The sequence below is a fragment of the Mesoplodon mirus genome (genome assembly GCF_964341445.2).
Source record: "Mesoplodon mirus genome assembly, chromosome: 12".
NCBI classification, from domain to species: Eukaryota; Metazoa; Chordata; class Mammalia; order Artiodactyla; family Ziphiidae; genus Mesoplodon; species Mesoplodon mirus.
The window spans coordinates 38493079-38520394 of NC_138988.1; the positions used below are offsets into that span (position 1 = coordinate 38493079).

The 27316-nt window shown below is 47.7% G+C and overlaps 2 protein-coding genes across 3 annotated transcripts in view; one reads left to right on the forward strand and one right to left on the reverse strand.

Annotated features, from left to right (window-relative positions):
• The window catches only part of RBM6 (RNA binding motif protein 6), a 106826-nt gene extending 99517 nt beyond the window's left edge, over positions 1-7309 (reverse strand). Inside the window, exon 1 of the mRNA XM_082637527.1 lies at positions 7137-7309. The gene's annotated coding sequence lies outside the window, so the exon portion shown is untranslated. The remainder of the gene's footprint in view (positions 1-7136) is intronic.
• Positions 7310-12897: 5588 nt separating this feature from the next.
• On the forward strand, positions 12898-27233 carry MON1A (MON1 homolog A, secretory trafficking associated). Of its 2 annotated transcripts, XM_082637147.1 has the most exons (6): positions 12898-13162; positions 22775-22914; positions 24150-24635; positions 25226-25991; positions 26703-26850; positions 26951-27233. In XM_082637147.1, the coding sequence occupies exons 2-6, from the start codon at positions 22788-22790 to the stop codon at positions 27089-27091; spliced, it is 1668 nt and encodes a 555-aa protein (XP_082493273.1). In that variant the 5' UTR covers positions 12898-13162; positions 22775-22787; the 3' UTR covers positions 27092-27233. The 2 variants fall into 2 exon arrangements, with proteins under 2 accessions (XP_082493273.1, XP_082493274.1); XM_082637148.1 differs by lacking the exon at positions 26951-27233 and having other exon boundaries at positions 26630-26829.
• Positions 27234-27316: the final 83 nt, after the last annotated feature.

Sequence of the window (27316 nt, forward strand, 5' to 3'; positions counted from 1 at the left end):
AACTATGAGAAATTTGTATTGTTTAAGTCACCCAGTCTAGAGTATTTTGTTAGAGCAGCCCAAACTAAGACACTGGGCAATCTTACCCATTCCCAATTTAACCACTATCCCTACCATCTCTATGATGATAATTTCCACATCTCCATCCCCAGCTTAGACTTCCCTATAAAGTCCAAATGCCTGCCAGAAATGGCCACTTAGCTATCCCATAGGAATCTCAAGCTCATGTACAAATGAGACTTTACTACTATAGGGAGACATTTAAATACTTCATTAGAGCTGCTTTTTCTTGTGAATAGAAATTTCCCAGATTTTAAATATTATATCTTGGTCCCTTACACCAGCAAATTACAGTCAGGTTCCTAGTTTAAAAGTGAGTTTTATAAGAAAGCACAGTGTGGTGGTGAAGGGACAAGAGTGTAGTCTCTGGACATACTCTGCTGGGGTTCACAGTTAGATTGCTTGAAGGCAAATCTTGGCTCTGCACAATGTAGCTCCTTAAGCAAGTTATTTAACTTAATGCCTCAGTTTACTTCTCTCTAAAAATCAGGATAAAAATAATGTCTACTTCATAGTTATCAGGATAAAATGACAATGTAAATTCACTAGAACAGTGCCTCATAAATAAACGCTCAGTAAATGTTATTACTCTTTTTAAGAGTTTATTTCAAAAATCATTGGGATTTGGAATGTTCCCATTGATGCAGTCTGGTTTGGCTAAATGACTGACATTAAAGTTTGATTTGCCAATTAAATTATATGGCAGACATTTTCCATAAATTAAATCTGCAGTTCTAAGGTTTTGTCAACTATATATTTAAAGCACATATGCAGTATATATATTATGCCAGAAAATACATCCTTTGCAGCCATTTATGACAGAAGTGTTAAGATGCCAACATAGAAATGTACAAGGTGGTAAACAATTTTTTTGAAATTTTAGGGGTTAAAATTACTTTAATCCTTTTAGGTGGTTCAAGAGTAAAAGGGTTTCAAGACCATTGGCCTAATGAATATGTTTTAGAGTCAGACTGCCTGCGTTTGAATCAAAACTCCAGCTTCTGGGAATTCCCTGGTGGTCCAGTGGTTAGGACCCCATGCTTCCACTGCAGGGGGCATGGGTTCCATCCCTGGTTGGGGAACTAAGATCCCGCATGCCACGCAGCGTGGCCAAGAGAAAAAGAAAAAAAAAAAAAGGAAGACAAAACTTTAGCTTTCTTTTTTTTTTTTTAATTTATTTTTGGCTGCTTTGGGTCTTCATTGCTGCGCATGGGCTTTCTCTAGTTGTGGTGCGTGGAGGCTACTCTTTGTTGCAGTGCGCAGGTTTCTTATCGTGGTGGCTTCTCTTGTTGCAGAGCACAGGCTCTAGGCACGCGAGCTTCAGTGGCTTGAGGGCTCTAGAGCGCAGGCTCAGTAGTTGTGGTGCATGGGCTTAGGTGCTCCACAGCATGTGGGATCCTCCCGGACCAGGGCTCGAACCCGTGTCCCTTGCATTGGCAGGAGGATTCTTAACCACTGCACCACCAGGGAAGCCCAAAACTTCAGCTTTCTATGTACCCTTGGTAAGTTATATTTAACTTCTATATGCCTCAAAGCTCTCCTCCTACACAAGGGGGAATAATAATGGTACCTACCTCATATGATTACTGTAAGGAGTAAATGAGATCATGCATCAGAAGCAATTGCATTGATAGCAACATTATTCATAATAGCCAAAAACTGAAAAGAATCCAAATGTCAATCCACAGGTAGATGGATAAACAAATGTGATATGCTCGTAAAAAGGAATGCAACATGGATAAATCTCAAAAAATATTACAAGTGAAAGAAGCCAGACATTCCAATTATATGAAATTTCTAGAAAACATAAAACTACAGAGGCAGAAGGCAGATCAGTGGATGCTAGGACTTGCAGTTAAGAGTGGGAAGTGGAGATTAACAACAAACAGGAACTAGGGAATGTTTTGAGGTGTTGGAAATATTCTAAATCTGAATAGTGGTGATGACTGCATCAAACTGAACTGTTACAATAAGTGAATTTTATGATATGTAAATTACGCCTCCAAAAAAAGTTTTGAAAAATTTTAAAGCAACAATGTATTAAATATTATTACTACTGCTACTATGGTCAGGTGTTTAAAATGACAATAACATTAAGCTGGAAAGGACCTTTCTGAGTATGTCTATTCCTACTCTCTGAAACAAGAGTAATAAAGGCAGGCATAGCTGAGTACTGACTCTGCCACAGTTGCGCATTTTACGTGGGTTCTCTCACTTAATCATCACAGGTCCTCCATGGGGTAAGTTCTGTTACAATCCCCACTTTACAGACTATGAAACTGAGGCTCAAATAGGTTGAGAGACTTGCCCCAAAACAATATAAATATGAGGAAAAGCCAAAATGCAAACTCAAGACCATCTGATTCCAAAGCCCATCCTAAAATTCGTATAGAATTTCATAGGTCTCTGAATAGCCTTGAAAAAGAACATAGTTGGAGGACCCTCACTTCCCAATTTAAAAACTTACTATAGGGCTTCCCTGGTGGGGCAGTGGTTGAGAGTCCGCCTGCCGATGCAGGGGACGCGGGTTCGTGACCCGGTCTGGGAAGATCCCACATGCCGCGGAGCGGCTGGGCCCGTGAGCCACGGCCGCTGAGCCTGCGCGTCCGGAGCCTGTGCTCCACAACGGGAGAGGCCACAACAGTGAGAGGGCCGCGTACCGCAAAAAAAAAAAAACAAAAACAAAAAAACAAAAAAACAAAGAACACTATCAACAGAGTAAAAAGGCAATTCACAAATGGGAGAAAATATCTGCAATACACATATCTGATAAGGGATTAACATCCAGAATATACAGAAAACTAAAACTCAACAACAAAAGACAACCTGACTCAAAAATGAGCAAAGGACTTGAATACACATTTCTTCAAAGAAGACATACAAATGGTCAATAAACACATAAAAAGACTCTCAACATCATTAGCAATTAGGGAAATGCAACTCAAAACCACCAGATACCCCTTCACACCCATTAAGATGGTTATTAAACAAAACAAAAATAAACGAACAAACAAACCAACCTAACAGAGGCTGGTGAGGATGTGGAGAAATCAGAAAGAACCCTCTGCGTTGCTGGTGGGCATGTAAAATGGTGTAGCCACTGTGTAAAACATATGGCAGGTCCTCAAAATAAAAACAAAATTATCATGTGATCCAACAATTCCAATTCTGGGTATAAACCCAAAAGAAATGAAAACAGGGACTCGAGTAGATACGTGTACCCGCCCCCATGTTCATTCCTGCATTACTCACAACAGTCAAAAGGTGGAAACAACCCAATGCCCACCAAAGGATGAAAAGATAAACATAATATAGTGTATATATATGTGTATATATATATATATAATGGAATACTATTCAGCCTCAAAAAGGAATGAAATTCTGATAGATGCTATAACATGGATGAACCTTGGAGACATTCTGCTACGTAAAATAAGCCAGTCATGAAAGGACAAATATTGTATAATTTCTGATTCTATTTATATAAGTACCTAGGACAAGCAAATTCATAGAGATGGAAAGTAGAATGGTGGGTACCAGGGGTTGAGGGAGGGGAGAATAGGAAGTTATTGTTTAATGGGTACAGAGGTTCAGTTTGAGAAGACAAAAAAGTTCTGAAGCTGGATGGTAATGATGGTTGCACAACAGTGTGAAGGTACCTAATACCACTGAAGTGTACACATTAAAATGGTTAAAGAGAGAGAGAGAGAGAGAGAGAGAGAGAGAGAGAGAGAGAGAGAGAGACTACTTCACACCCATTTGGGTGGTTACTGAAAAAAAAACAAAAACAAAAAAACAGAAAATAAGTGTTGGGATGTGGAGAAATTGGAACCCTTGTGCATTACTGGTGGGAACAATGCAGCTGCTGTGGAAGACAGTATGGTGGTTCTTCAAAAAGCTAAACACAGAATTACCATATGATCCACTTCTGGGTATATACCCAAAGATACTGAAAGCAGGGACATGAAGAGAGACTTGTATACCCATGTTCACATCAGCATTATTCACAACAGCCAAAAGGTGAAAACCCAACTGTCTAGCAAGAGAATAATTAAACAAAATGTGGTCTATACACACCAACTGAGTATTGTTCAGCCTTAAAAGGGAATGAAGATGTCAATTACATCTCAGTTTTTTTAAAAATCTTTAATTAAAAAGGAAAGAATGGGGACCTCCCTGGTGGCGCAGTGGTTGAGAATCCGCCTGCCAAAGCAGGGGACACGGGTTCGAGCCCTGGTCCGGGAAGATCCCACATGCCGCGGAGCAAGCCCATGCGCCACAACTACTGAGCCTGTGCTCTAGAGCCCGTGAGCCACAACTACTGAGCCTCCGTGCCACAGCTGCTGAGCCTGCGCGCCTAGAGCCCGTGCTCTGCGGCAGGAGAGGCACCGCGATGAGAAGCCCGTGCAGCGCAACGAAAAGTAGCCCCCACTCGCCTCAGCTAGAGAGACCGCACGCAGCAACGAAGACCCAATGCAGCCAAAAATAAATAAATAAATTTTTTTAAAAAAAGGAAAGAATGAAGTTTGGACACATGCTATGATGTGAAAACATTTTTACCTGAAATAAGTCAGACAAGAAAGCATAAATATTGTATGATTCCACTTATATGGGTTACCCAGAACAGGTAAATAAACAGAGACAGAATACAGATTAGATGTTACCAGGGGCTAGAGGGAGGGGGCAATAGGAGTTACTTGCTTAATGGTTAGGGTTTCTGTTTGAGGTGATGAAAAAGTTTTAGAAATAGATAATGGTTATGGTTTCATTACATTGTGAATGTAATTCATGCACTGAATTTTATGTAAATTTTACATATAAAAATGGCTTAAATGGCAAATTTTGTTACAATGTATGTAACAAAATATATTCATCACAACTTTGTAAAAAAAAAAAAAAGTAACGTAATATACGAAAAAACACTGAATTAAGCACCTTAAATGGGTGAACTGTATGGTGTGTGAATTATATCTCAACAAAGCTATTTCTTAAAAAGGTAACCATGGCTAAGATTTAGTGAACACTTTCCACACACCAGGCACTGTTCTAAAAGGATTACATAAACCTCAAAACAACCTACCGAGGTGGCTACATTTCTTAACCTCATTTCACATATGAGGAAATTGAAGTTAAGTAATTTGTCCAATGTCACTCAGGTAGTGGAAGAGTCAGGGGTTCAAACCCTACCAGATTTTAGAGCTCCTACAGTTACCCACTCTGCTCTACTGAGTCCTACAGTGTGATAGGAAGGTTATTAAAGGCACCCAATAGATGCCCCGTTAACTAAGTGAATGAGATGAACAACTACTGTGGAATTCTAGCAGGAAAATAAATTCTAAGCACTTGGAATGTAGCCAGAAGAGTTCATGATTTATCATCTTTAAAATTTCAGAATTTTCCAATAGCGGGAATTTCCCGGTGGTGCAGTGGTTAAGAATCCGCCTGCCAATGCAGGGAACACGGGTTCAAGCCCAGGTTTGGGAAGATCCTACATGCCACGGAGCAACTAAGCCCGTGCGCCACAACTACTGAGCCCGCGCCCAGAGCCTGTGCTCTGCAACAAGAGAAGGGACAACAATGAGAAGCCCGCATACCACAACAGAGTAGCCCCCACTCGCCGCAACTAAAGAAAGCCTGCATGCAGCAACGAAGACCCAACGCAGTCTAAAATAAATAAATTAAATAATTAAAAATTTTTTTTCAAAAAAAAGAATTTTCCAATAGCTTTAATGTTAATACAACTCTGAGTTAGATTATTAACACACCATTTCATACATTTAAACACTGGCAGAAGAGTATAACCTTGCCCATGTATCTTCAATAAGACTGGAGAGTTCACTTAGTAACCTCTCCATTGACAATTCTCCTCTGAAAGGCTACAAAAAACTAGGCTCCTAAAGGCAACAAAAGTAAACCCAATTCTAGTAACAGAATTCTATAAAGAAGGGTGCTACAAATGTCCAGAAACAGAGACCTAGTACCTATTCTATAGGTTAGGTACCTAGTTAGACGCCTGTTAACCAGGCAAGGTTCAGGTCCAACTTTTGTATGTTTCACCAGAATGCTAACATACCACTGTCAGTCCTACCCTCACGTATCAGTTCTTGATACCTCTCCTATAGTCCTCACAAGTTTGCTGATGTTGACATTATTAAACCATTCACATTGGCGGCACTACTCAACAGGAAGTTGAAAACTAACAAACCTAGGGCACAATCCAGAGTTCAGAAATGAATCAGGTGACCAGGCGCATCTAAGTCTACTGAACTCCACCTAGATCCCCGCAACTCTGACCTTCAGAAGCAAACCTGGAATATGCAAAAAATACAAGTACTCTTACAGTTTATGTACCCTACAAAACAAGGCCCTTTGTTTTATTAAAAAATGCACGCCCAGAGTTGAGCCCATAAGCACAACATCAATTCTAAAATTAAGAGAAAAACACAGATTTACAACGCCGAAAGGAATCAAAAGAGCGAATACGAGGAAACTTCCCTCTCCTCCTACATGCTCCCAACGGGTGCAGGACCCACCAGACCACTCCCCCGGCTCCAGGTTCTACAGCCTCGAGTGCCGGGCTTCGAACTCTTGCGCCCTGTGGCCCGGCTGAGCCCACTCGGGTCTGTCCAGGTCTGAGAGTGAGGCTACGTGCTAAGCACAAAAAAAGCTCTCTCTTGAACGATGCCTCAGAACTGTATCAGAATCTTTAAAAAGCCGGAAAAAAGGAGGAAGAAAGGACCGACGGCCTGGAGCTCCTCAGACCAGGAGCACCGAACCGCAACCACGCGCCAGCTACAAACACCGCAGCCGGCCGCCCCGAGACTGGACCGGTAATTCCACCGCCGCGCCGGGCCCCGCCTCGGGCCCGCGACCATTCTGGGTCGTTCCTCCCGTGGGCGGCGCCTCCCTCACCACACCGCCACTTGGCTCTCTTCCTGAGCGAGGCCGCGGCCGCCCCGCGACACCGAAGCCGCAGCTTCTACCCCGCGCGGGCCCGAAACGTCCAGAGCGGCCTGGCAGGCCGGCTCTTTTTCCCCCAGGCTCCGGCACGCCTCTCTACGGCCCCAAGCCCTTACCGAGGCAGCGCGGCCTCCGCGGCCCGCTCCTCCTAATCCTCAGCCGCTGCCACCGACCCAGCGCCGCGGAAACCGGAACTTCCTCCGCGCCGAGCCGCTGCCTTCACAAAGGCGCCGCCGCCTTTAGCGCTCTGCCCGCCGGGAGATGGAGTACCGCGGCCGGTCGCACCGAATCCACTCCCGGCGTACCCCGCGCGGGGGGCGGAGGGCGGGGCGGGGGTGGGGGCTTGCCTGCGCGGGCGGGACGTAAGGGCACGGTCTCGTCGGCGTCCAATGGGAGGGCGCCCTTCCCTCCCCCCTCCCCTCCGTCCGCCTGGGCTGCTGGGGGTTGTGGTTTGGCCTCTGGCCCACGGGTTCTAGTTCTTTTTCGATCTTTGGAGTTGAGCGAGGCGTGCATTTTCTTGGTGGCTTGGCCTTCTCGAGTTTTGCTCCCCGCCAGAGCGCACATATGGCCCCGGCCTGCGTAGCTTGAAAACGACTTATTTTCCGTTAATGTGAAGGAAATGGAAGGGAGGCGTCTCCGGCCTAAGACTTCCGAGGCAGGGGCTTCTGGCCCACACAAGAGCCTGTTTTCCGACCCTCCCATAGGATAGGGAAGCAGTAGTCACAGAGGCTCGTCTCCTTTTCCTTCTGATGGGTTTCCAAGTTAGGTATTACCGACTCAGGAATACCAGGTGGGTGTCATCTGTGTTAAAGGTTTAATAGCCCTACCTACGAAGGAAAATCTACTCAGTTTACACAGAGCCTTGCTAGCTCGGGCAATACATCTGGCCAAGAGTGACTTGTGCGAGGTCACAGAGGAACTGGAAAGTATCTGCAAATCAGCAATCTAGTGGAAAATGGGGCAGCACAACTTTCAGTTTGCAGCTCACGTCCAGAATCTCTTTACAGCTAATGTTCTTCAAATGGCCAGTTCCAAGCTTCCAGGTGGATTGTCTACATTGTTGAAATGCTTGCTGGTTCCAGCTACTTGGTATCGCCCCTCAGGGAACCTGATTTTATAGCCTGAATTCAACATCATGGAATCGAAGAAGTCTGCCGCAAGAAAAGCCTATAAATCATTCTAAAATAAAGCAAGACTTATCTGTAGAGAAAAGAGATTGTTGAGTTAAGTAGTCTTTCAAGTTACCTTCCCACTTTTCAGACATCTTGTCTGGAAGTCATTCAAGAACTGCATGAAGCTCTTGCTGTGTGCCAGGCACTGTATCAGGTGCTGGGGCCACAGGAACCTGAACAAAGCTGATAAAACTTTGCTGCTCTGGGGACTTACCTGGTGGTCCAATGGCTAAGACTCTGCCCTAGCAATGCAGGGGACCCAGGTTTGATCCCTGGTCAGGGAACTAGACCCCACATGCATGCCGCAACTAAGAGTTTGCGTGTCGCAACTAAAAAGATCCCGCATGCCGCAACAAAGATCCCGCGTGCCACAACTAAGACCCGACACAGCAAAATAAATAAATAAATATTTTTAAAAAACAAAAGCAAAACTTTGCTGCTTTGGTGGAGATGGGAGTGGGGGTGGTTACTGAAGACAGACAACAAACTAAACAAGATATACAATCTCTGCTGAAATGAGTTTGGTTTCTGTAAGGAGGGAGATGGAAAGCTGTCGGAGGGCTCTAAACAGAATAATATCATGGCTTCCATGTAACCGAGATCCCTCTGGCTGCTGTGTAGAGAATAGACTGAAGGTAGGAAGGGCAGAAGCAGGCCAGCTGATTAAGAGACTGTTGCAGTAATAAAACCACAGAAGGATAATACTTGTACCTATGTGGCCACAGTGGAAACAGGAAACATGGACTGGGATGAGGGGAAAGAGGGAAAAATGTCAGAGGAGCAATTCTGGTAGAAAGAGCAGGAGCTCAGTTTTGGGTAGGTTGTTTTTGATGCCTAGTAGACAAGATGTGGAGTTGGCAGTTGGCTACATGAATCTGGAGTTCAAGGTAAAGGTCAGGGTTAGAGATGCAAATCAGGGAGGTATCAACATATCGCTGGTGCTGCTATTTAATGACATGGGCCTGGATGAGATGACCTAGGGAATGAAGGAGTGAGAATAGACCAGAGAGCAGAGTTCCAGCCCTGAGGCCTGGGGCACACCAGCACTGAGGTTTCAGGGAAGAGGAGGAACACCTACACAGAGCTCTGGGTACTTTGACTTTGCTTCCCAAACTGGGCCATTGTTGGTGGTTCTTTCCCTTATCGGATAGTACTTTGTCCTCTAAGGAGGTAAACATATGAAAGAACTAATTATTTTTGCCTTATGCCCAAGCTCCTTGGGCAATAATAATTGCTACCCTTTATCACAACTCTTTGCCTGGCCTTGTGCTGACACTCATTATCTCATTTAATCTTCACAATAACTGTATGATATCCCCTTTTGTAGTTATGGAACCAAAGCCCAGAAAGATGAACTTGCTGAAGCTGGAGAGTAGAGGGTGGGGGGATTCCAACCCAGGTCAGTCCTACTCCAAGGCTCATGCTCCTGCCTACTTTCCCCTTTTCCTTATGGTGATTATTGAGTTTTCAGAGGAAGCATCTAGAATTTTTTTTAACTTACATTGGCCCATAGTACTTGTAAGTTTGTTTATATTGCCTAAGACCAGGAATATGAGTATTTAGAATAGCTGACCCAGAACAGCACCCTCACCCGGAATGGGGAGCACAACGTTCAGTTGCAGAGGTAGCTTGACTCACTTTCAGCCCCTAAATTCTCACACGGGAGAACCCAGCAAAGAGGAAGACTGTTGTGCTGCCTGTTGTTCTTTGTGGCCTTGGTCACACTTGGGGCCATGACTCTTCAGCATCGAAAGTAGGGACTTGATCAAATGTTAAAATGAGAGACAGGAACCAGGAGAGAGACAGATACTACAAGGGCCACAGAGGAAATTTTCCAGCAGAGCAGGAAAAGCATCTGCCTTACCAGGAACTGCAAAGTAATAAAGACAGGAAGGAAAACCTCTTCAAAATTTCCAGGGAAGAACTGACTATTCTTTTTTTTAAATTAATTAATTTATTTTATTTATTTATTTTTGGCTGCGCTGGGTCTTCGTTGCTGTGCGCGGGCTTTCTCTAGTTGCGGTGAGCAGGGGCTACTCTTCATTGGGGCACGTGGGCTTCTCATTGTCGTGGCTTCTTGTTGTGGAGCACGGGCTCTAGGCGCGCAGGCTTCAGTAGTTGTGGCACGTGGGCTCAGTAGTTGTGGCTTGCAGGCTCTAGAGCTCAGGCTCAGTAGTTGTGGTGCACGGGCTTAGTTGCTCCGCGGCATGTGGGATCTTCCCGGACCGGGCTCGAACCCGTGTCCCCTGCATTGGCAGGCGGATTCTTAACCCCTGCGCCACCAGGGAAGCCTGACTATTCTTATTATTAGCTCAGAATACTTCATATTATATAATCTTGTATTTGTAGGAGGGAGAAACTGCTGAAGATCCTGAAAGAGTCATTAAAGAATTTGCCCTGAGTCACACCAGCAAGATAGCAACAGGGCTGTCAACAGATCCCAGCCTCAGGATACAATCAGGTCTTTTCACTTCAGCTACATTTTCACAGCACCTCAGGTTCTGAAATGTCCACTCAAGCTATGAAAGAAAAGACATCTGGGGAAGAACAGAGGTCTTACTACCTTTGCTCCAGTTCCAGCTAGTCCTCACCACTGCTATTGTGGAGATGACATGCTGGGTCCATGAAAATCATGGGCCTAGACAAAACAGAAAGCTGAGGTTTTGAGGAGCCCCTGACCTGGAGGTGCACAGTAGCCTGTTGTTTGTGGCAAAGCCCAAGGCTTGAAGCAGCGTCATACAGGGCAGCAGAGCCATCACAGAATTGACATGTATTATTATTCCAAAAGACCTAGATTTATTTCCTGGTAATTCTATCAGTAAAAAGTGACCTTTAGGAAGGGTTGTCCCAGTATTCAAATATAGGTCAAGAGGTTGATTTAAGCAGAGTTTTAAATCACAACCTTAAAATGTTTCGTAAGTAGCCACAACGGTTTGCTCTGAGAGAGTGTCCTAGGCTCAAGAGTTAGCCAGAAGCCCATGGGGTAAATGGCCACTTGCTTGGCTAAGGAGATGCAATACTTCCAAATGACAGTGGTGCTATCTGGTAGAGGTGATGTGCTTGAAAGCAAGAGTGGGACTCAGATAAGCCCTGAGGTCACGTGGAGACTGTTGAGGAGATTGGTTAGGTATGTTAAAAAACTTTAAATTTGTCTTCTATGGGGATCAATTCTATGGGCTGCAGCTTCTGGTTAATGGAATGTAGCCAGGATATTTCTGTATCAACCAGAGAATATGAGACCTTCTTGGCTTGAACTCTCATAATGTAATATGGCAGGATTAATGAGAGGAAAACTATATAAATGATATTTACTCTAAGGGTGGGAGCCTGTCCTCCTGAGCTAGTAAGGAGAGAAAATACTGTGTGACCTGTGGAGACTAGGAGAGACTCCTCCTCTCTCCTTCCCAGGGGAAAAGATAGTTAAGGAATTGGGCATTTTCTCACATGTTCTTAACTATCAATAAAAGGGAGGAGAAAGCTCCCCTTAAACTATGTGCAAAGGTCTAAGCCCTGTGCAAAGCCATCTCTGGTAAAAGGCCACAGCTTTGTCACAATGTCAGTCACAGTCCAGTGTTGTGGAGGTAGGCTCCAAGTGGCAGCTGTCTGAGACTATGAGAAAAGCCCAGGGGCAGAGCTCTCCCTCAGTTCCAGTGTAGGACTGAGATGGAGACAGAACACAGCATTGGGGTGTTTGGAGCAGCAGAGAGAATCAAAGGAGTGACTTCATACTTTTTCCTTCATCCCTGAACTGTTGGGTGAATTAACCATGAGGCTATTAAGTGATTTAATTGCTTCAGAGAAATATGAGCAGTATTGCTGTTAATCCTTAATTTTATTTCATTAAACTACTCTCCAAAAGTAAAATTGTTGATTTTATGTTTTCCTGTTTTTTTCTATGGGTGGTATCCAGGCATTCATCTTTTTTTTTTAAAGTTCCCCAGGTCATTCTATGTGCAGAGTTGAGAACTACCATTCTAGAGATTCATACTGATATATTAAAACGTGGCTAAAAGGATGTTCTGGGACTTCCCTGGTGGTACAGTGGTTAAGAATCCACCTGCCAATGCAGGGGACACAGGTTTGAGCCCTGGTCCAGGAAGATCCCACATGCCGTGGAGCAATTAAGCTTGTGCGCCACAACTCCTGAAATCCGTGTGCCTAGAGCCTGTGCTCCGCAACAAGAGAAGCCACTGCAATGAGAAGCCCACTCACCGCAACTAGAGAAAGCCCGCACACAGCAACGAAGACCCAATGCAGCCAAAACTAAATAAATTTATTTAAAATATATATATATATAAAAAATAAAAGGGTGTTCCTTTAGCAGCAGCTGGTGTGCCTACATCCTTTACAGTCAGTGTGGCCGGGTCCACTAATGACATTTATCCAGACCCCAAACTTGCACTGTCCTTCCACAATTAGTGGAGGAAACAATGCCATAGTCTCTTTCTTTCGCTTTAAATAAACCTCTTGTTGGCTCGGGCGGAGGAGCTGGGGAGTCTGGGCCTGCGGTCCACCCTAGGCTTTGGGTTTGGGGAGGTGCCTGAGTTTGGCCGGGACCCTGGAAAAGGCGGTCCGGGATGATGCCACCGCTGACCCGGGTCAGGCCCCGCCCAGGTCTCTGCCGGGACCTGGCGCCCCGCCCCACCTCGCGGCGGCCGTGCACTGCGAACTACATTTCCCATAATGCACACCGAGGGCGGGCAGGGCCAGGCCCAGCAACTGGAGCCGGGCCTCCGCCACCAGAGGCTGGCGAGTGCTGTCTTCGTGAGACGGCAGCCGGGCAAGGGGCTGTGGGAGGGAGCGGTGGCCTGCGCTGTGGCCATGTCTGTGTCTGCAGGGGGCCATGGTCCCTCGAACCTGAACCATCAGTCCGGGCCCGGCCGGACACCCGTGACCTCCCGGGGGTCCGGCAGAGGGCAGTGACCGGCAATCTCTGTGCTTCCTGACCCCTTCCCCTCCCCGAGAAACAGGTGAGTCCGACTGCCAACCCACGTGGCTTGGGGGCGCCGAGAGACTGGAGAGCTGTCATCTTTGAAGGGAGGGGCTTGAAGACTGGGGGCCCCTGCAGTCTACGCTGCCATTTGCGGTAGAAGGACTGGGTCTCTCTGGGACCGCTTCGCCGGTTCCCAGCTGGGAAATACAAAAGGCGAGGCCTGGAACTCTTCCTTCGGCTGGAAGGGCAAAGTCCTGTAGCCCCAACGCACACACATTCGGCCCAGCAGAGTGCTCTCAAAGACTGTCAGAGGTTGACTGTGGGGTGAGCAGGAAGCTCCTGAAAGTGTCTTGAGGCTTGGGACTTTGCCTTCAAGGGTGCCCTGGCTCAGATAACCAAACTGCCTCTTGCACCTGTTGAGCCACACTTTCTGGGCTCGAGTTTGCTGGGGAGGGTGAGCAGCCTTTGTTAGAGAGGGGAGTGACCACTAGCAGTGACAAGTACCAAGCTATACTCTCAGCATGGAGTAGGCATCCTGCTGAAGCAGTTACAGCACAGCCTCACTTGGACCCACTGCCACACATCCATGCATCCTGGCACCATCCTCCCAGATAGCCCACTCCCCAAAGGGTCAAGGCAGGATAGGGCACTATCTAAGCAGGAAGAGGGAGCAAGAGTGGTAGGGACCCAGTAGGGAGGGGTTCTTGCAAGGCCCTTCCTGCCTCCAGGCCAGGCACCTAGAGGAGGGAGGCATACCAGAAAGGCTGATTGAGCTAACTTGTTTGGTGACATTGCTCAAAGGCACAGCAGAGCACTTCTAGGGAAAATAGCAAGCCCTGGAGGCTTCTAGAGAGGCTGCCTGAGAAGGGGCCCCAAGGGAGTATCTGGGACCGGTTCCAAGAGACCTCTCTTGCTTAACTGCTTCAGGCCCAGCCACCCAAGAGCTTCAGCCACACAGGTTATGGCTTCAGTGGGGTTTGGGGTGGGTTTTGCTATGAGTCATTCACCCTCCCTGCCTAGTTTCCAGTGTAAATGTCCAGAGAACTGTTTGCTTCACCAGGGCTTTTGGCTGGACCCCGATACTGGCCTTGGAGATATTGAGGTACTACATGATTTCAGGTGGTTGGAGAACTGTTTGGAAGGAGATGTCCACTAGCCCCAGCCAGCTGGCCCTGCCCTCACAGCATGCAGATACCATGTTGGGTAGTACTCAGCCATGCTGGGCGCAGTTACCTAAATCCCACTGGGATCAGTGGGTAGTGGGCCCTCAGAGGTAAGCTGCTGTAGACCTTGTTTTGGTCTTTGAGCCAGAGGCGCAAGGCCACAGAGCAGGGGCATGTGGTAGAAAGGAGTTCAGCTTGGGAGAGACTGCTGGGAGCAGCAGGGAACCAATGGTCTGTCCTGCAACTTCAGGATGAATAGCCAGTTAGCCTGGAGGAACTCCCAGCCCTAGGCCCAAAGGAATCTCTTTTTCCCAGCATCACAAATGGGTCATTTCAGGCCAGAGGCCACCTGGCTTCATGAGGTCAGAAGCACGTCCTGTTCACTAAGGGCCTGGCTCAGGATGAGCAAACTCGCAAAGGACTGATTTACATGGCAGAGATTACTGGATCTGTGTATAAGTGCAGGTACACATGGTCTGAATAAGAATAATCATGATACGCTAAAGACAACTGAGTGTATATGTACCTACTCTGTGCCAGGGTAACCAAATTACATGGATTATCTCATTTAATCCTTCCACAACCTAATGAATCAGTGCTGTCATCATCCTCATTTCATAGGTGAGAAAGCTGAGATTTATAAAACCAAGCCAGGTTAATACAGGTCCCTCTGACTCCAGAGCCATTGTTACTGAACACTGAACTGCTACCAAGGACAAGTCTTCCCTAGAGGCAGGAGTCTCCCAAGGCTACATTGGAGCTGGGTGTTCTCTGAGGATCTTTCATCTTCTCCCTTCCAAAGTTATTTATCTGACAAATGTTAATTAAAGTCCTCCTGCTTATGGAGCTGACATTCTGAAATTTGCGACAGCTCACAGGGTTACCTTCAATGTAGAAAAATAAAGCAGGGCAAGGGAGATAAGAATCCAGGATATTCCAGGAAGGCCTCTCTGATAAGGTAACACTTGAGCAGCAACCTGAAGGAAGTGACAGAGTGAGTCATGTAGATATTTGGCCAAGTAGTGGAATAGGTGAGGTGGGGGGCAGGGGGAAAAGTAGGGAGATGTGGTCCAGGCAGAAAGTTCAGCAAGAGCAAAGTTCTGAAGTGAAGGAATACTCAGGATTTACATTTACAGTATACTCAAGGAAAGCCATAATGTCAGTGTGGCTGGGTTGAAGCAAAGCAAGTAGGGGAAAGAACAGGAGATGAGGCTGAAGAAGTAATTTGGGGGGTGGGGTGCAGCGCGTGTAGACAGAGAGGTTCTTGTGCACCACTGTGAGGAAATTGGCTTTCTCACTGGGTGAGGTGTGACCGTTACAGACTAGTGAGCAAAGGGACTACATGACTTGACTTCTGTCTCAAGCAGATCACTTTGAGTGCCGTGAGAAGGATAGACTACAGGGACAAGGACAGAAGTGGGGAGACTGGTTAAAAGACTGTTGCAATGCTGGAGAGGGTGTGGAGAAAAGGGAACCCTCTTGTACTGTTGGTGGGAATGTAAATTGATACAGCCACTATGGAGAACAGTATGGAGGTTCCTTAAAAACCTAAAAATAGAACTACCATATGACCCAGCAATCCCACTACTGGGCATATACCCTGAGAAAACCATAATTCAAAAAGAGTCATGTACCACAGTGTTCATTGCAGCACTGTTTACAATAGCCAGGACCTAAGTGTCCATCGACAGATGAATGGATAAAGATGTGGCACATATATACAATGGAATATTACTCAGTCATAAAAAGAAACAAAATTGAGTTATTTGTAGTGAGGTGGATGGACCTAGAGTCTGTCAAACAGAGTGAAGTAAGTCAGAAAGAGAAAAACAGATACCATATGCTAACACATATATGTGGAATCTAAAAAAAAAATGGTCCTGATGAACCTAGGGGCAGGACAGGAATAAAGACACAGACGTAGAGAATGGACTTGAGGACACGGGGAGGGGGAAGGGTAAGCTAGGATGAAGTGAGAGAGTGGCATTGACATATATACACTACCAAATGTAAAATAGATAGCTAGTGGGAAGCAGCCACGTGGCACAGGGAGATCAGCTCGCTGCTTTGTGACCACCTAGAGGGGTGGGATAGGGAGGGTGGGAGGGAGATGCAAGAGGGAGGGGATGTGGGGATATTTGTATACGTATAGCTGATTCACTTTGTTACGCAGCAGAAACTAACACAACATTGTAAAGCAATTATACTCCAATAAAGATGTTAAAAAAAAAAAAAAAGACTTGCAACAATCTGCTAGAGAGATAATGTTGACTGGGACCAATGTGGTAGTGGTGGAGGTGATGAGAAGTGGTCAGATTCTGAATATGGGTATTTCCCCATGGAACATCAGTAATCTGTTCCATGAAAGTTGGACATTCTGTCTGGAATCACTAACTTAGTATCTGTTTCCCACTTTTTTTTTGTCATTTAACTTTTTATTTTTTTTAACATTTTATTGAAGTATAGTTGATTTATGTGTTTCCCCATTATTTCAAATGGGAAAAAGTATAATGCTTCCTTCATCAACCCCAAATCCCCAATTTTCTAAAATGGCACTAAAACACAAGGAAAATACATACCTAATATATGCCAAATAAATTATAATGTTAGGATACAAAATGCTTAAAACATTTCCTCCTGATCAAACAGTGTTGCTTTGATACAGCATCATGGCCTCTTTCAGTACCTGCAGATAGCCATGATGCAAGTAAACCCCTTTTGTTGGCACTCAGTGATCTTCTATCAGTTCTATTTGAAATGTAATTTGAGGCTTTAAATGTACATTCCTTTATTAAAAAATATAGATCGTGTTGATAATAGTTTTTTTCTATGTAAACATAAGCTCAATCAGTACAAGTTTGTTGTATTAGTTATCTATTGCTGTGTAACAAGTTATCCCAAAACTTAACAGCTCAAAACAATAATAAATATTTATTATCTCATACAGTTCCTGAGGGTCAGGAATTTGGGAGCATCTTAGCTGGATGGTTCAGGCCCAGTGTCTCTCATGAGGTTGCAGTCATTCAAAGGCATGACTGGGGCTAGATGATTTGCTTCCAGGACTGCTCGCTCACATGACTAGCACATTGGTACTGGCTGTTCTCAGGTTTCAGTTTCTTACCATGAGCTCCTCTCTTTAGGGCTGCTTGAGTGTCCTCACAACTGATGGCTGATGGTTGCACCTAGAGAGAGTGATCCAAGAGAACAAAGCAGAAGCCACAATGTCTTTTATGACCTAGCCTCAGAAGTCACACATTGTCATTTTCACATTATCCTGTTGGTGACATAGATTAGTTCTGCTCAGTGTGGGATGGGAGTATATAGACTTGAATGCTGGGAGTTGAGGATTACTGAGGACTATTTTGAAGGCTGGCTACCACAGCTGTGTATTAAAAACCAAGAGGCATTCTATGTGGCAAAGGTTAATGAGAGACATTTTGCTGGGTGTACCTGTATTCTGAAGTAAAGCTGACAAGATTTGCTGGTGGTTTGGTATATGAGGTACGGGAAGAAGAGAGGCATAAGGGATGCCTCCAAGATTTTTTGCTAAATAACTGGAAGTATCAAATTGTCTTTCACTGAGATGGAGAAAACTCTCGGAGGAACAACTTTTTAAGGGGATGATCAGGAACTCAGTTTTGATATAACTTTGAGATACTATAAGATATCCAAGGGCAAACATCAAGTAAACAGTTAAATGTGTGTGCCTCTGGAAGTCAGAAGAGAGATTAGGGCTGTGAATAAAATTTGGAATCATTAATTTATCAGTGAAATTTAAAACCATGAGACTGAATAAGGTCACCAAGGGATCGAATGAAGACAGAAAAGAGATCCAAGACCTGAAATCTTGGTCCCTCAACAGTAAGAAGAACTGTAAAGAGGACCTAGAAGGTGTTGTCCATGAGGTAGGAGAACCATGAAAGGAGAGTGATGTGCCAGAAGCCAAGAGAAGAAAGTGTTTTGAGAGAGAGGATATAATCATTGTGGCTGCTGAGTGAAGTTAGATGATCCTGGAGGTCATCTGGAGACCTTGAGGGAGCAGTGTTACTGGAGTAATAGTTGGAATGGATTCAAATGTGAATGGGAAAAGTGGAGAGACACCTGAGCGCTCCACATTTCCCAGTCCCTCTGGCCACATGACTAGTTCTGGCCAATCTGGACTTTGAAGTATTTAAGAGTTGGTACATGACCCTCCAGCCCTGTCTTCCATTGCCAGGTGATGACAGAGCTATAAGATGCTAGTAGCCTGGATTCTTGAATCACTGCCCGGAAGGGAGCTGCTCTGAATTGCTACTAAACCCACAGTACGTGAGCAAAAAATAAGCCTTTAGTGCTTGCTTCGGCAGCACATATACTAAAATTGGAACGATACAGAGAAGATTAGTGTGGCCCCTGTGCAAGGATGACACGCAAATTCCTGAAGCTTTCCATATTTTTTGGTTCAGGCGGTAGTGCGAGTGACGGGGCGCAATGCGGGGCAGCAGATGAAGCTTCGCTCTCCCGCTGCTCACCTCCTGCTGTGCGGTCCACTTCCTAACAGCCCACGTCCCAGATAGAGGTCCGCAGCCTGGGAGTTGGGGACCCCTGCTGTATATAATGGAGTCAGCCTGTCAGATTAGGAACTTGTAAATATATTAATACATATTATCCTTTAGAGATTATTTAAAATGCTTGCAGAATCTGTGAAGGTGGTCAAAAGGTACAAACTTCCAGTTATAAAATAAATAAATCCTGAGGATGTAATGTACAGCATGGTGACTATAATTAATAATGCTTGTATATTTGAAAGTTGCTAAGAGAGTAGGTATTAAAAGTTCTCATCACAAGAAAAAAATTTTGTAACTACGTGTGGTGATGGATGTTAACAAGACATGGTGGTGACCATTTTGCAATATATACAAATACTGAATCATTATGTTGTAGACCTGAAACTAATATAATGTTATACATAGATTATTTCTCAATAAAAAAATGCTTGCAATAAAAAAAAAAAAGCCTTTAGGGAATTCCCTGGCAGTCCAGTGGTTAGGACTCTGCACTTCCATTGCCTGCGGCCCAAGTTCAATCCCACAAGCCATGTGATATGGCCAAAACAAACAAAAAAAGCCTTTATGTGTAAAGCCTCTACCATTTTGGCACTCATTTGTTACACAGCATAGCCTAGCTTACGTGACTAATTAAACTCCAAGTACTGTTTACTGTTTTGAGGTTTGTTTGTTTGTTTTATAAAGGACAGCAAAAAAAAAAAAAAAAAAAAAAAGGTTGGTACCTAGAGGGGAATGTAGAGTTAAGGGGAGGTTTGTTTTAAGGTTTTAATTGAAATAAAACAAACATAAAGTTCACAAATCATAAGTACAGCTCAATGAATTATAACAGAATAAACACATCTAAGGGAAGGTGTTTTGAAAATGGAAGAAACATCAGTATATTGGTGATGGATAGGGGAGAAGGGGACACTGATGATCCGAGAGAGAGAGGGACAGCTGCTGAAGCCATATGCTTGGATGGGTGAGAGGGGCTGGAGTGGAGGCATTAGTGGAGCCCAGACAGCTCATCTTTAGTAAGAAGGAGGAAGGCAGAGTCTGACAGGTGAGGTGAGGTGGTAGTGGGAATCTTGGAAGTTCTCTTTTGCTGACTTCCGTGTCCTCAGTGAAATAGAAGGTAAGGTTATCACTGATAGTGCTGAGGGTGAGCACTGGAGAAAATGATGGAAGCTTGAGAAGAGAGAAGATGTGAAGCTATCCACTAGGGGAGTGGGAAAGTGAGTACACATAGAAATGTAGGGCATTCCCATTTAAAGTAATTGTTCTGGACCCTCTCCTCAGAAAAAAGCACATACCAATCCAGGCCTCCATCCAAGGAGCCAGGTCCAGAAGCCCTGGCCACAACCCCGGGACTGGCAGTAGCAGCTTGCCCTCCGCCTGTATATGGACAGACTCATCTCTCTGGGGTCACTCTCTCTTTACATAGCAATGCAGACCCCACCTGGGCTTTTAGGTTAGCTTGTAAAATAATGGTCTCCAAGGTTCTCGTGTGGCCTGTGTCTTCTTGCTCAAGATCTGGACATGCCCTAGTTTCCTTAGCACCCACTGCCCTGGGCTCCGTGGTGTTGTGGTGGCTGTTTTGGCCTGTTTTGGATTGCCCCTCTTGGTCTCAGTCTCAGAGGAGACCTTTCTGGATGCCTCCCCAGGTTCCTGTTGAGGGCATGCAGCTTCTTAATTACTCTTCATCAGAAAAGGTGGACCACACCTTGGTCTTCTGGGCTCTGACCCTCGCTGGGAACCATCACTCTTGATTGTCCTGATGGACAGGATTGGTGGCCTAGAAAATCCCAAAAGGTAGATGTTCTCCCAAATAATCTTCCTTTGAAGATTATTCAAAGTGCACTCTGTGTGGGGTGATGCTGTTGACCAGTGGTACCCAACCCCCACTTAACCCTGTGGTGCTCCGGGCCCAGTGGGGGCGTGGCCATCAGGCCAGTCTCTGGCCCTGCCTCCCTGTCTGTCTGTTTTGCACATTGAACTGCTTTACAAGATTAATTTGAAGAAAGAATTCCACAGCTTACAACAAAGATGACAGAAGAGCTTGAAAATCAGTTCTTTGGGTACACTTGCAGGAGCTGCCTCCTAGGAACTTGTGGTCAGAGAGAGTTCTTAGACACAGGTAAGCGGGGCCCACACAAATGCTAGTGCTGGTGACACTGTTTGAAATCACTCTTCTCATGAACGTTTTTGAGCACCTACTTCATGCCAGGCTCAGGGTGGAGTCATTTGCCCAAGGCTACAGAGCTAGTAAGGGACAAGCCTCAGTTATTCCCTGTGGACTCTGCTCCAGGAGGGCAGGGACAGAGTCTGCTTTGCTCACACTAACACCAGTCCCCACGAGGCCCCTGGCCTGCCTGCAGTGCCTTCCTCATGAGTCTCTGACTAGTCTTCACTGCCCTTCTAGCCCATCCAGCCAAATTTCTCTTCCCTAAAGGGTTAGTGCCTCAGATGGAACCCCTCTCCTATGGATTGTTTGTTGCCTGCCAAATGAAGACCTTCATTCATCCTGTCGTTAAGGGACCTTAGAGGCTGATCCCAAGAGAGCCACCCAACTTCGTTATCCCTGACATCCACTCTTGGCCACCTCCACCTGGCCCTGAGGCTGCGGAAGGACTGGGAGATCAGGCTGAGTTTGTCCTTAGTGTCCATCAAATGGGCACTGAGAACTGACATGTCCATAGTTGTTTTTAACTGGAAAGGCGAGCCCTGGTGCCAAATTCAAAAGGTACAGAATGCAAGGAGAAAAACAAGGCTTAGGCCTGTTTACTCTGACTCACTTCGTTCATAGTAAATGTCTAAATATCAAAAAGAACTTATTTGTCAACTCAGTTTTGAATGGAGAAATGTTCATGGGAGGACGTACAGTGGAAGATATCAGGATACAGAATGGTTTCAATTCCCAGCTCCAGTGCTTCTTTCCTGTTGTGACATTGGGCAATGTACTTACACTCTCTCAGCTTCAGTTTCTTCATATATAAAGCTTGTCTGACAAGAGTGCCTGCCTCAGAGAAGAGTGATCAGGATTACATAAAAATCCACATAGGGACTGGGACTTCCCTGGAACTTCCAGGGGTAAAGAATATGCCTTCCAATGCAGGGGATGCGGGTTCGATCCCTGGTCAGGGAACTAAGATCCCACATGCTGCGGGGCAACTAAGCCCACGTGCCACAACTAGAGAGAGAAAAAAACCCTGCACACCACAACTAGAGAGAAGCTTGAGTGCCGCAGCTAGGACCCGACACAGGGACTTCCCTGGTGGCGCAGTGGTTAAGAATCCACCTGCCAATGCAGGGGACACGGGTTTGATCCCTGGTCCAGGAAGATCCTGAAGATCGCAGAGCAACTAAGCCCGTGTGCCACAACTACTGAGCCTGCGCTCTGGAGCCCGTGCTCTGCAATGAGAAGCCACCGCAATGAGAAGCCCACGCACCACAACGAAGCTTAGCCCCCACTCACCGCAACTAGAGAAAGCCCGCAAGCAGCAACGAAGACCCAACACAGCCAAAAAAAAAAAAAAAAGTATATTTATTTATTTATTTTGGTTGCACCGGGTCTTAGTTGCATCAGGCAGGATCTTCATTGCAGCATGCAGGATCTTTAGTTGTGGCATGAGGGATCTTTAGTTGCAGCATGCTGCTCTTAGTTTTGGCATGCGGATCTAGTTTCCTGACCAGGGATAGAACCGGGCCCCCTGTATTGGGAGCACAGAGTCTTAACCACTGGACCACCAGGCAAGTCCCCCATGCATTCTTTTATAATCAGAAAGAGAACAGCACGCTTCTTTAGAGGGGAATATTCAGAACCCATTCCCCAGAGGTTTGAGTTAGCTGGGTCCTGGTGAGGGATACTTTCCTGTACTTAACCACTCTTAATTATGCCAGTGACTCCTGCCACTAGCACCTTCCCCCTTACCCTCAATTATGCCTTTGTTTGCCCCACAGGAGAGCCCAAGGGATGGCTGCTGACATGCAGAGGAAGAGAAGCAACGAAGGCCCTGATGGCACGTTGGCTCCTTCTGATGGGCAGAGTGTGGAGAGAGCTGAGAGCCCCACACCAGGACTGGCCCAGGGAATGGAGCCAGGTACGGGCAGGGTGCGCAGCCCCAGCTAGCTTACAGCTAGAGCAGCCTCCAGGGCAATCGGGATTCCCAACCACTCTTTCACTGTCACTCATTCATGCATGTGTTCACTCACTTGTTAGCTATTTGTCATGTGCTGGGGATACTGCAGGGATCCAGGCTCAGCGTGCATCTGGCCTTCCTCTCCACTTCATGTTGTGCCACTTGTCCTGTGCTGTCTTGCCACCAGTGTGGGCTCTCCTCCTATTTCCTGTGTCCACAGGTACCTCCCTGGCTCCTTCTCTCTCCCTCAGCTCTCAACTTAAATGTCACCTCCTCACAAGAGAGGCCTGCTCTGACCATGCTCTGCACAGAGCACTAGTTATTTTATAGTCTTATTTGTGTCTGTATGTATTGCCCATCTCTCTTGTCCACAAGATTTTGAGCTCTTTGAGCACAGAGCTGTTGTATCCCCAACGCCTGGTACAGTGCTGAACTCATAATAGAGACCCAAAACATATCTCTTGAACTCTTCTGTCCAAAAAAAAATCAGTAAAGGAAAACTGACATGGTCCCTGCCTTGGGGGAGCCACAGGCTAGTGAGAGCATTCCAGTGGAGGGGGTTAGGAACCATGGGTCCCCGCGCAGGGTCAGGGAGCCTTCTCCCAGGGAGAGAGATTTGCTGAGCACAGGAGGTATTCCAGGCACAGGGCGAGGTGCTGGGCACACAGCAGTGAAAAACCAGGTTCCTGCCCATGAGGGGGAACCCCACTGCAGTAGGGGAGAAGGGCAATAACTGATAAGTGCCCCAAGAGAAGTTAAGGAGGGGATATGATAGAGTGCCTGGGTTTGGGGGTCAGATGACAGGGACAACTAACATCTTTGCTGTGAGCTGAAGTGTGACAGGGAGCTGGCATGCAAGGAGGTGGGAGTGCCTTCCAGGCAGAGGGAACAGGAGATGCAGAGGCCCTGAGGTAGGCGGGGGATATCCAAAGAGCAGATGCACGAAGCGCTGTGAGATGAAAGTGAGAGGGGCAGGCAGATACTGGCTACCACCGCAGCCTTGAGGGGTTGGGGTCTTATTCCCAGGGTGAGGGGAGGAGGCTGGTGGGCTGTAAGTCACAGCAAAGCATGACTTGTAGCCAGAAGGAGCAGTGGCTTGCCTCATGAGGACAAGCAGAGTACTGTATTGGGCCCCTTGCTGGTGAGGTGGTCTGCCAGAAGCTACCGCTCTAAACACCAGTGCTTTTGGCTGGCAGGTGCCGGACAGGAGGGTGCCATGTTCGTCCATGCCCGTTCCTACGAGGACCTGACTGAATCAGAGAATGGGGTGGCTTCTGGGGAGAGCTCCAAGGAGGGTGCTGGCGGTCCCCCACCTCTGCCTACAGACATGCGCCAGATCAGCCAGGACTTCAGTGAGCTGAGTACCCAGCTGACGGGTGTCGCCCGAGACCTGCAGGAGGAGATGCTTCCAGGAAGCTCTGAGGACTGGCCGGAGTCCCCAGGGGCAGCAGGGCGACCAGCCACAGAGCCCTCAAGGGAGGGCACTGGTGAAGGGGATGAGGAGGAGACTGCTGAGGCATGGCGCCTGCACCAGAAGCATGTCTTCGTGCTGAGCGAGGCGGGGAAGCCTGTGTACTCCCGCTATGGGTCAGAGGAGGCACTTTCCAGCACCATGGGTGTCATGGTGGCCCTGGTGTCCTTTCTGGAGGCTGACAAGAATGCCATCCGTTCCATCCACGCAGGTGAGCCACCAGGAGGTGGGTGCCGGGAGGTCTCCCTGGCCAGGAGAGACCATACCAGGTTTCGGACTCCCAGGGACTAGAGGGCTGGGATGTGCTGTGTGACCAAGGGTAGTCCCTCCGCCTCACCGAGCCCCAGGTCCTCATTTGAACACGGGAAAACAGCATTGACTCCTTCATAGGGCTGTTGTGAGGGCCAAAGGTGGCTCGCGTGTGGGCTTTGCCCTTGGAGAAGGTGAGAAGCTGGGGGAGGTGGCCCAAAAAATCCCAGATCTTGAGCCCCACCCAGCTTTTGCCACTTAGCCCAAGAATGTGTGTCTTTCTGAAGTGCTTCCTGCGTTTTAGCTGGTCCCAGTCTGTGAAACAAGCGGCAGGAAAGGGGAAAGGGGTGGGGGGGAAGGGGGCCCATGGGCATCTGTTTTTCTTTCATCCTGAAGCCCCCTCTGTGTGCACAGTTCTGAGGGGAGGTGGAGAGATTGTGGAAGGCTGCGTGGGAAAAGCGGGGCTCTGAGGGTGCTAGGGCAGGCCAATCAGGGAGGGCTTTCCGGAGAAGGGCTGAAGCTGACACCACCCCTATCCATCCGCCCCATCAGATGGCTACAAGGTAGTATTCGTGCGCCGGAGCCCACTGGTGCTGGTGGCGGTGGCCCGCACGCGGCAGTCGGCACAGGAACTGGCGCAAGAGTTGCTCTACATCTACTACCAGATCCTGAGCCTTCTTACGGGCGCGCAGCTGAGCCACATCTTCCAGCAGAAGCAGAACTATGACCTGCGGCGCCTGCTCTCGGGCTCTGAGCGCATCACGGACAACCTGCTGCAGCTCATGGCGCGAGACCCCAGTTTCCTGATGGGGGCGGCGCGCTGCCTGCCCCTGGCGGCGGCCGTGCGCGACGTCGTGAGTGCCAGCCTGCAGCAGGCGCGCTCCCGCAGCCTCGTCTTCTCCATTCTGCTGGCGCGCAACCAGCTCGTGGCGCTTGTGCGCCGCAAGGACCAATTCCTGCACCCCATCGACCTGCACCTGCTCTTCAACCTCATAAGTTCCTCCTCGTCCTTCCGCGAGGGCGAGGCCTGGACGCCCGTGTGCCTGCCCAAATTCAACGCAGCCGGCTTCTTCCACGCACACATCTCTTACCTGGAGCCTGACACGGATCTCTGCCTGCTGCTCGTCTCCACCGACCGTGAGGACTTCTTTGCAGTGTCTGACTGCCGCCGCCGCTTTCAGGAGCGCCTGCGGAAGCGCGGAGCACACCTGGCGCTGCGGGAGGCACTGCGCACACCTTACTACAGTGTTGCCCAAGTGGGCATCCCTGACCTGCGCCACTTCCTCTATAAGTCAAAGAGCTCGGGACTCTTCACCAGGTGAGGGAGGGCCTTGGGGACACTGCTTGAGGGAGACAAGGGCGTGGGAGCGGGGCGGCCGGTTGGGCCTGAGCTCTGATGCAGTCTTGAAGCTGACGACCCCTCTGGGAATGGACCGACCTGCTGTGTCTGTTTGACTCTGACACCAGGGACCCAAACCCCCTATCACCCTACTCCCCATCAGCATACACCTCTCTACTTCAGTCATTTCCCATAAAGCCTTGAAATACCCAATACACCCAGGGAAGGAAGCTGGAACAGAGGTCTCCTCTGTTTGGTCAGTTTGGTCCAGCCCAGGATGCAAAACTCCTCCACTTCCTCCTCCAGCAGAGGGGCTGGGGCCAGATGAGGCATCTTCTATCCTCCTTTTACCCCTTTTTGGTCCAGAGGTTTCCTGGCTCACTTTTCCTCCATCTCAGACCTGTCACTCTGTCTAGGACACCTAAACCCAGATTGGCTTCTCCAAGGGAGGGTCACCAAAGATGCCATGAACTTGGGGGAGAGGGGAGAACAGGGCTTCAGTCTGGGTGGGCCCAGCTTTGTCCTGGGGAGTCTTCAGTGGTGAGGAGACAATGCCTTGTCCTGGGGTGGGGGGGGCATTTGGAGGGTAGGACACATGGTGGAGTCTCCCTGGCTAGGAATAGGTGTTTCTGGATCTCCAGAGAAGCCAGTGGAAGTCATTCCTTTGCGAACCTACTCCCCCATCTCCAGCCCTGAGATCGAGGCCCCGTACACCAGTGAAGAGGAGCAGGAGCGGCTGCTGGGCCTCTACCAGTACCTGCACAGCCGCGCCCACAATGCCTCCCGCCCACTCAAGACTATCTACTACACGGGCCCTAACGAGAACCTCCTGGCTTGGGTAAGGCAGCCCTGGGATGCGCTGGGCTTCATCGGGGTCCTGGGCAAGGGCCACGAGGGTTGTCTAATCTGGATGACCACCCTGTGCCCCCTTCCTCCAGGTGACAGGCGCCTTTGAGCTCTACATGTGCTACAGCCCCCTGGGGACCAAGGCGTCGGCCGTCAGTGCCATCCATAAACTGATGCGCTGGATCCGCAAAGAAGAAGACCGCCTCTTCATCCTCACGCCCCTCACGTACTGATGAGAATGTGTGTGGGCTCAGCCCTCCTAGGCACACCAGGCTGTGGAAGCCATGGGAGCTTCCAGGTGGGGCTGGCCTCTGGCCCAGGCAGCAGGCAGGGACTGTGGGTTGGTGTGTGCATTAAAGTGCTTTGGGGAAGACACCTGTGGGCCTTGTCCTTGGTTCCTTCACTCTCACTCACATACAGACGCTGGATCCTCCTCCCTAGGCCCTGCCCATGCTTCC

What these genes read in the sequence shown, in the direction of transcription:
- MON1A (XM_082637147.1), top strand. Translation starts at nt 22,788, where the DNA reads ATGGCTGCTGACATGCAGAGGAAGAGAAGCAACGAAGGCCCTGATGGC. An exon ending in CATCCGTTCCATCCACGCAG is followed by an intron (nt 24,636 to 25,225) that starts GTGAGCCACCAG and finishes CCGCCCCATCAG; the next exon opens with ATGGCTACAAGGTAGTATTC. An exon ending in ACGAGAACCTCCTGGCTTGG is followed by an intron (nt 26,851 to 26,950) that starts GTAAGGCAGCCC and finishes CCCTTCCTCCAG; the next exon opens with GTGACAGGCGCCTTTGAGCT.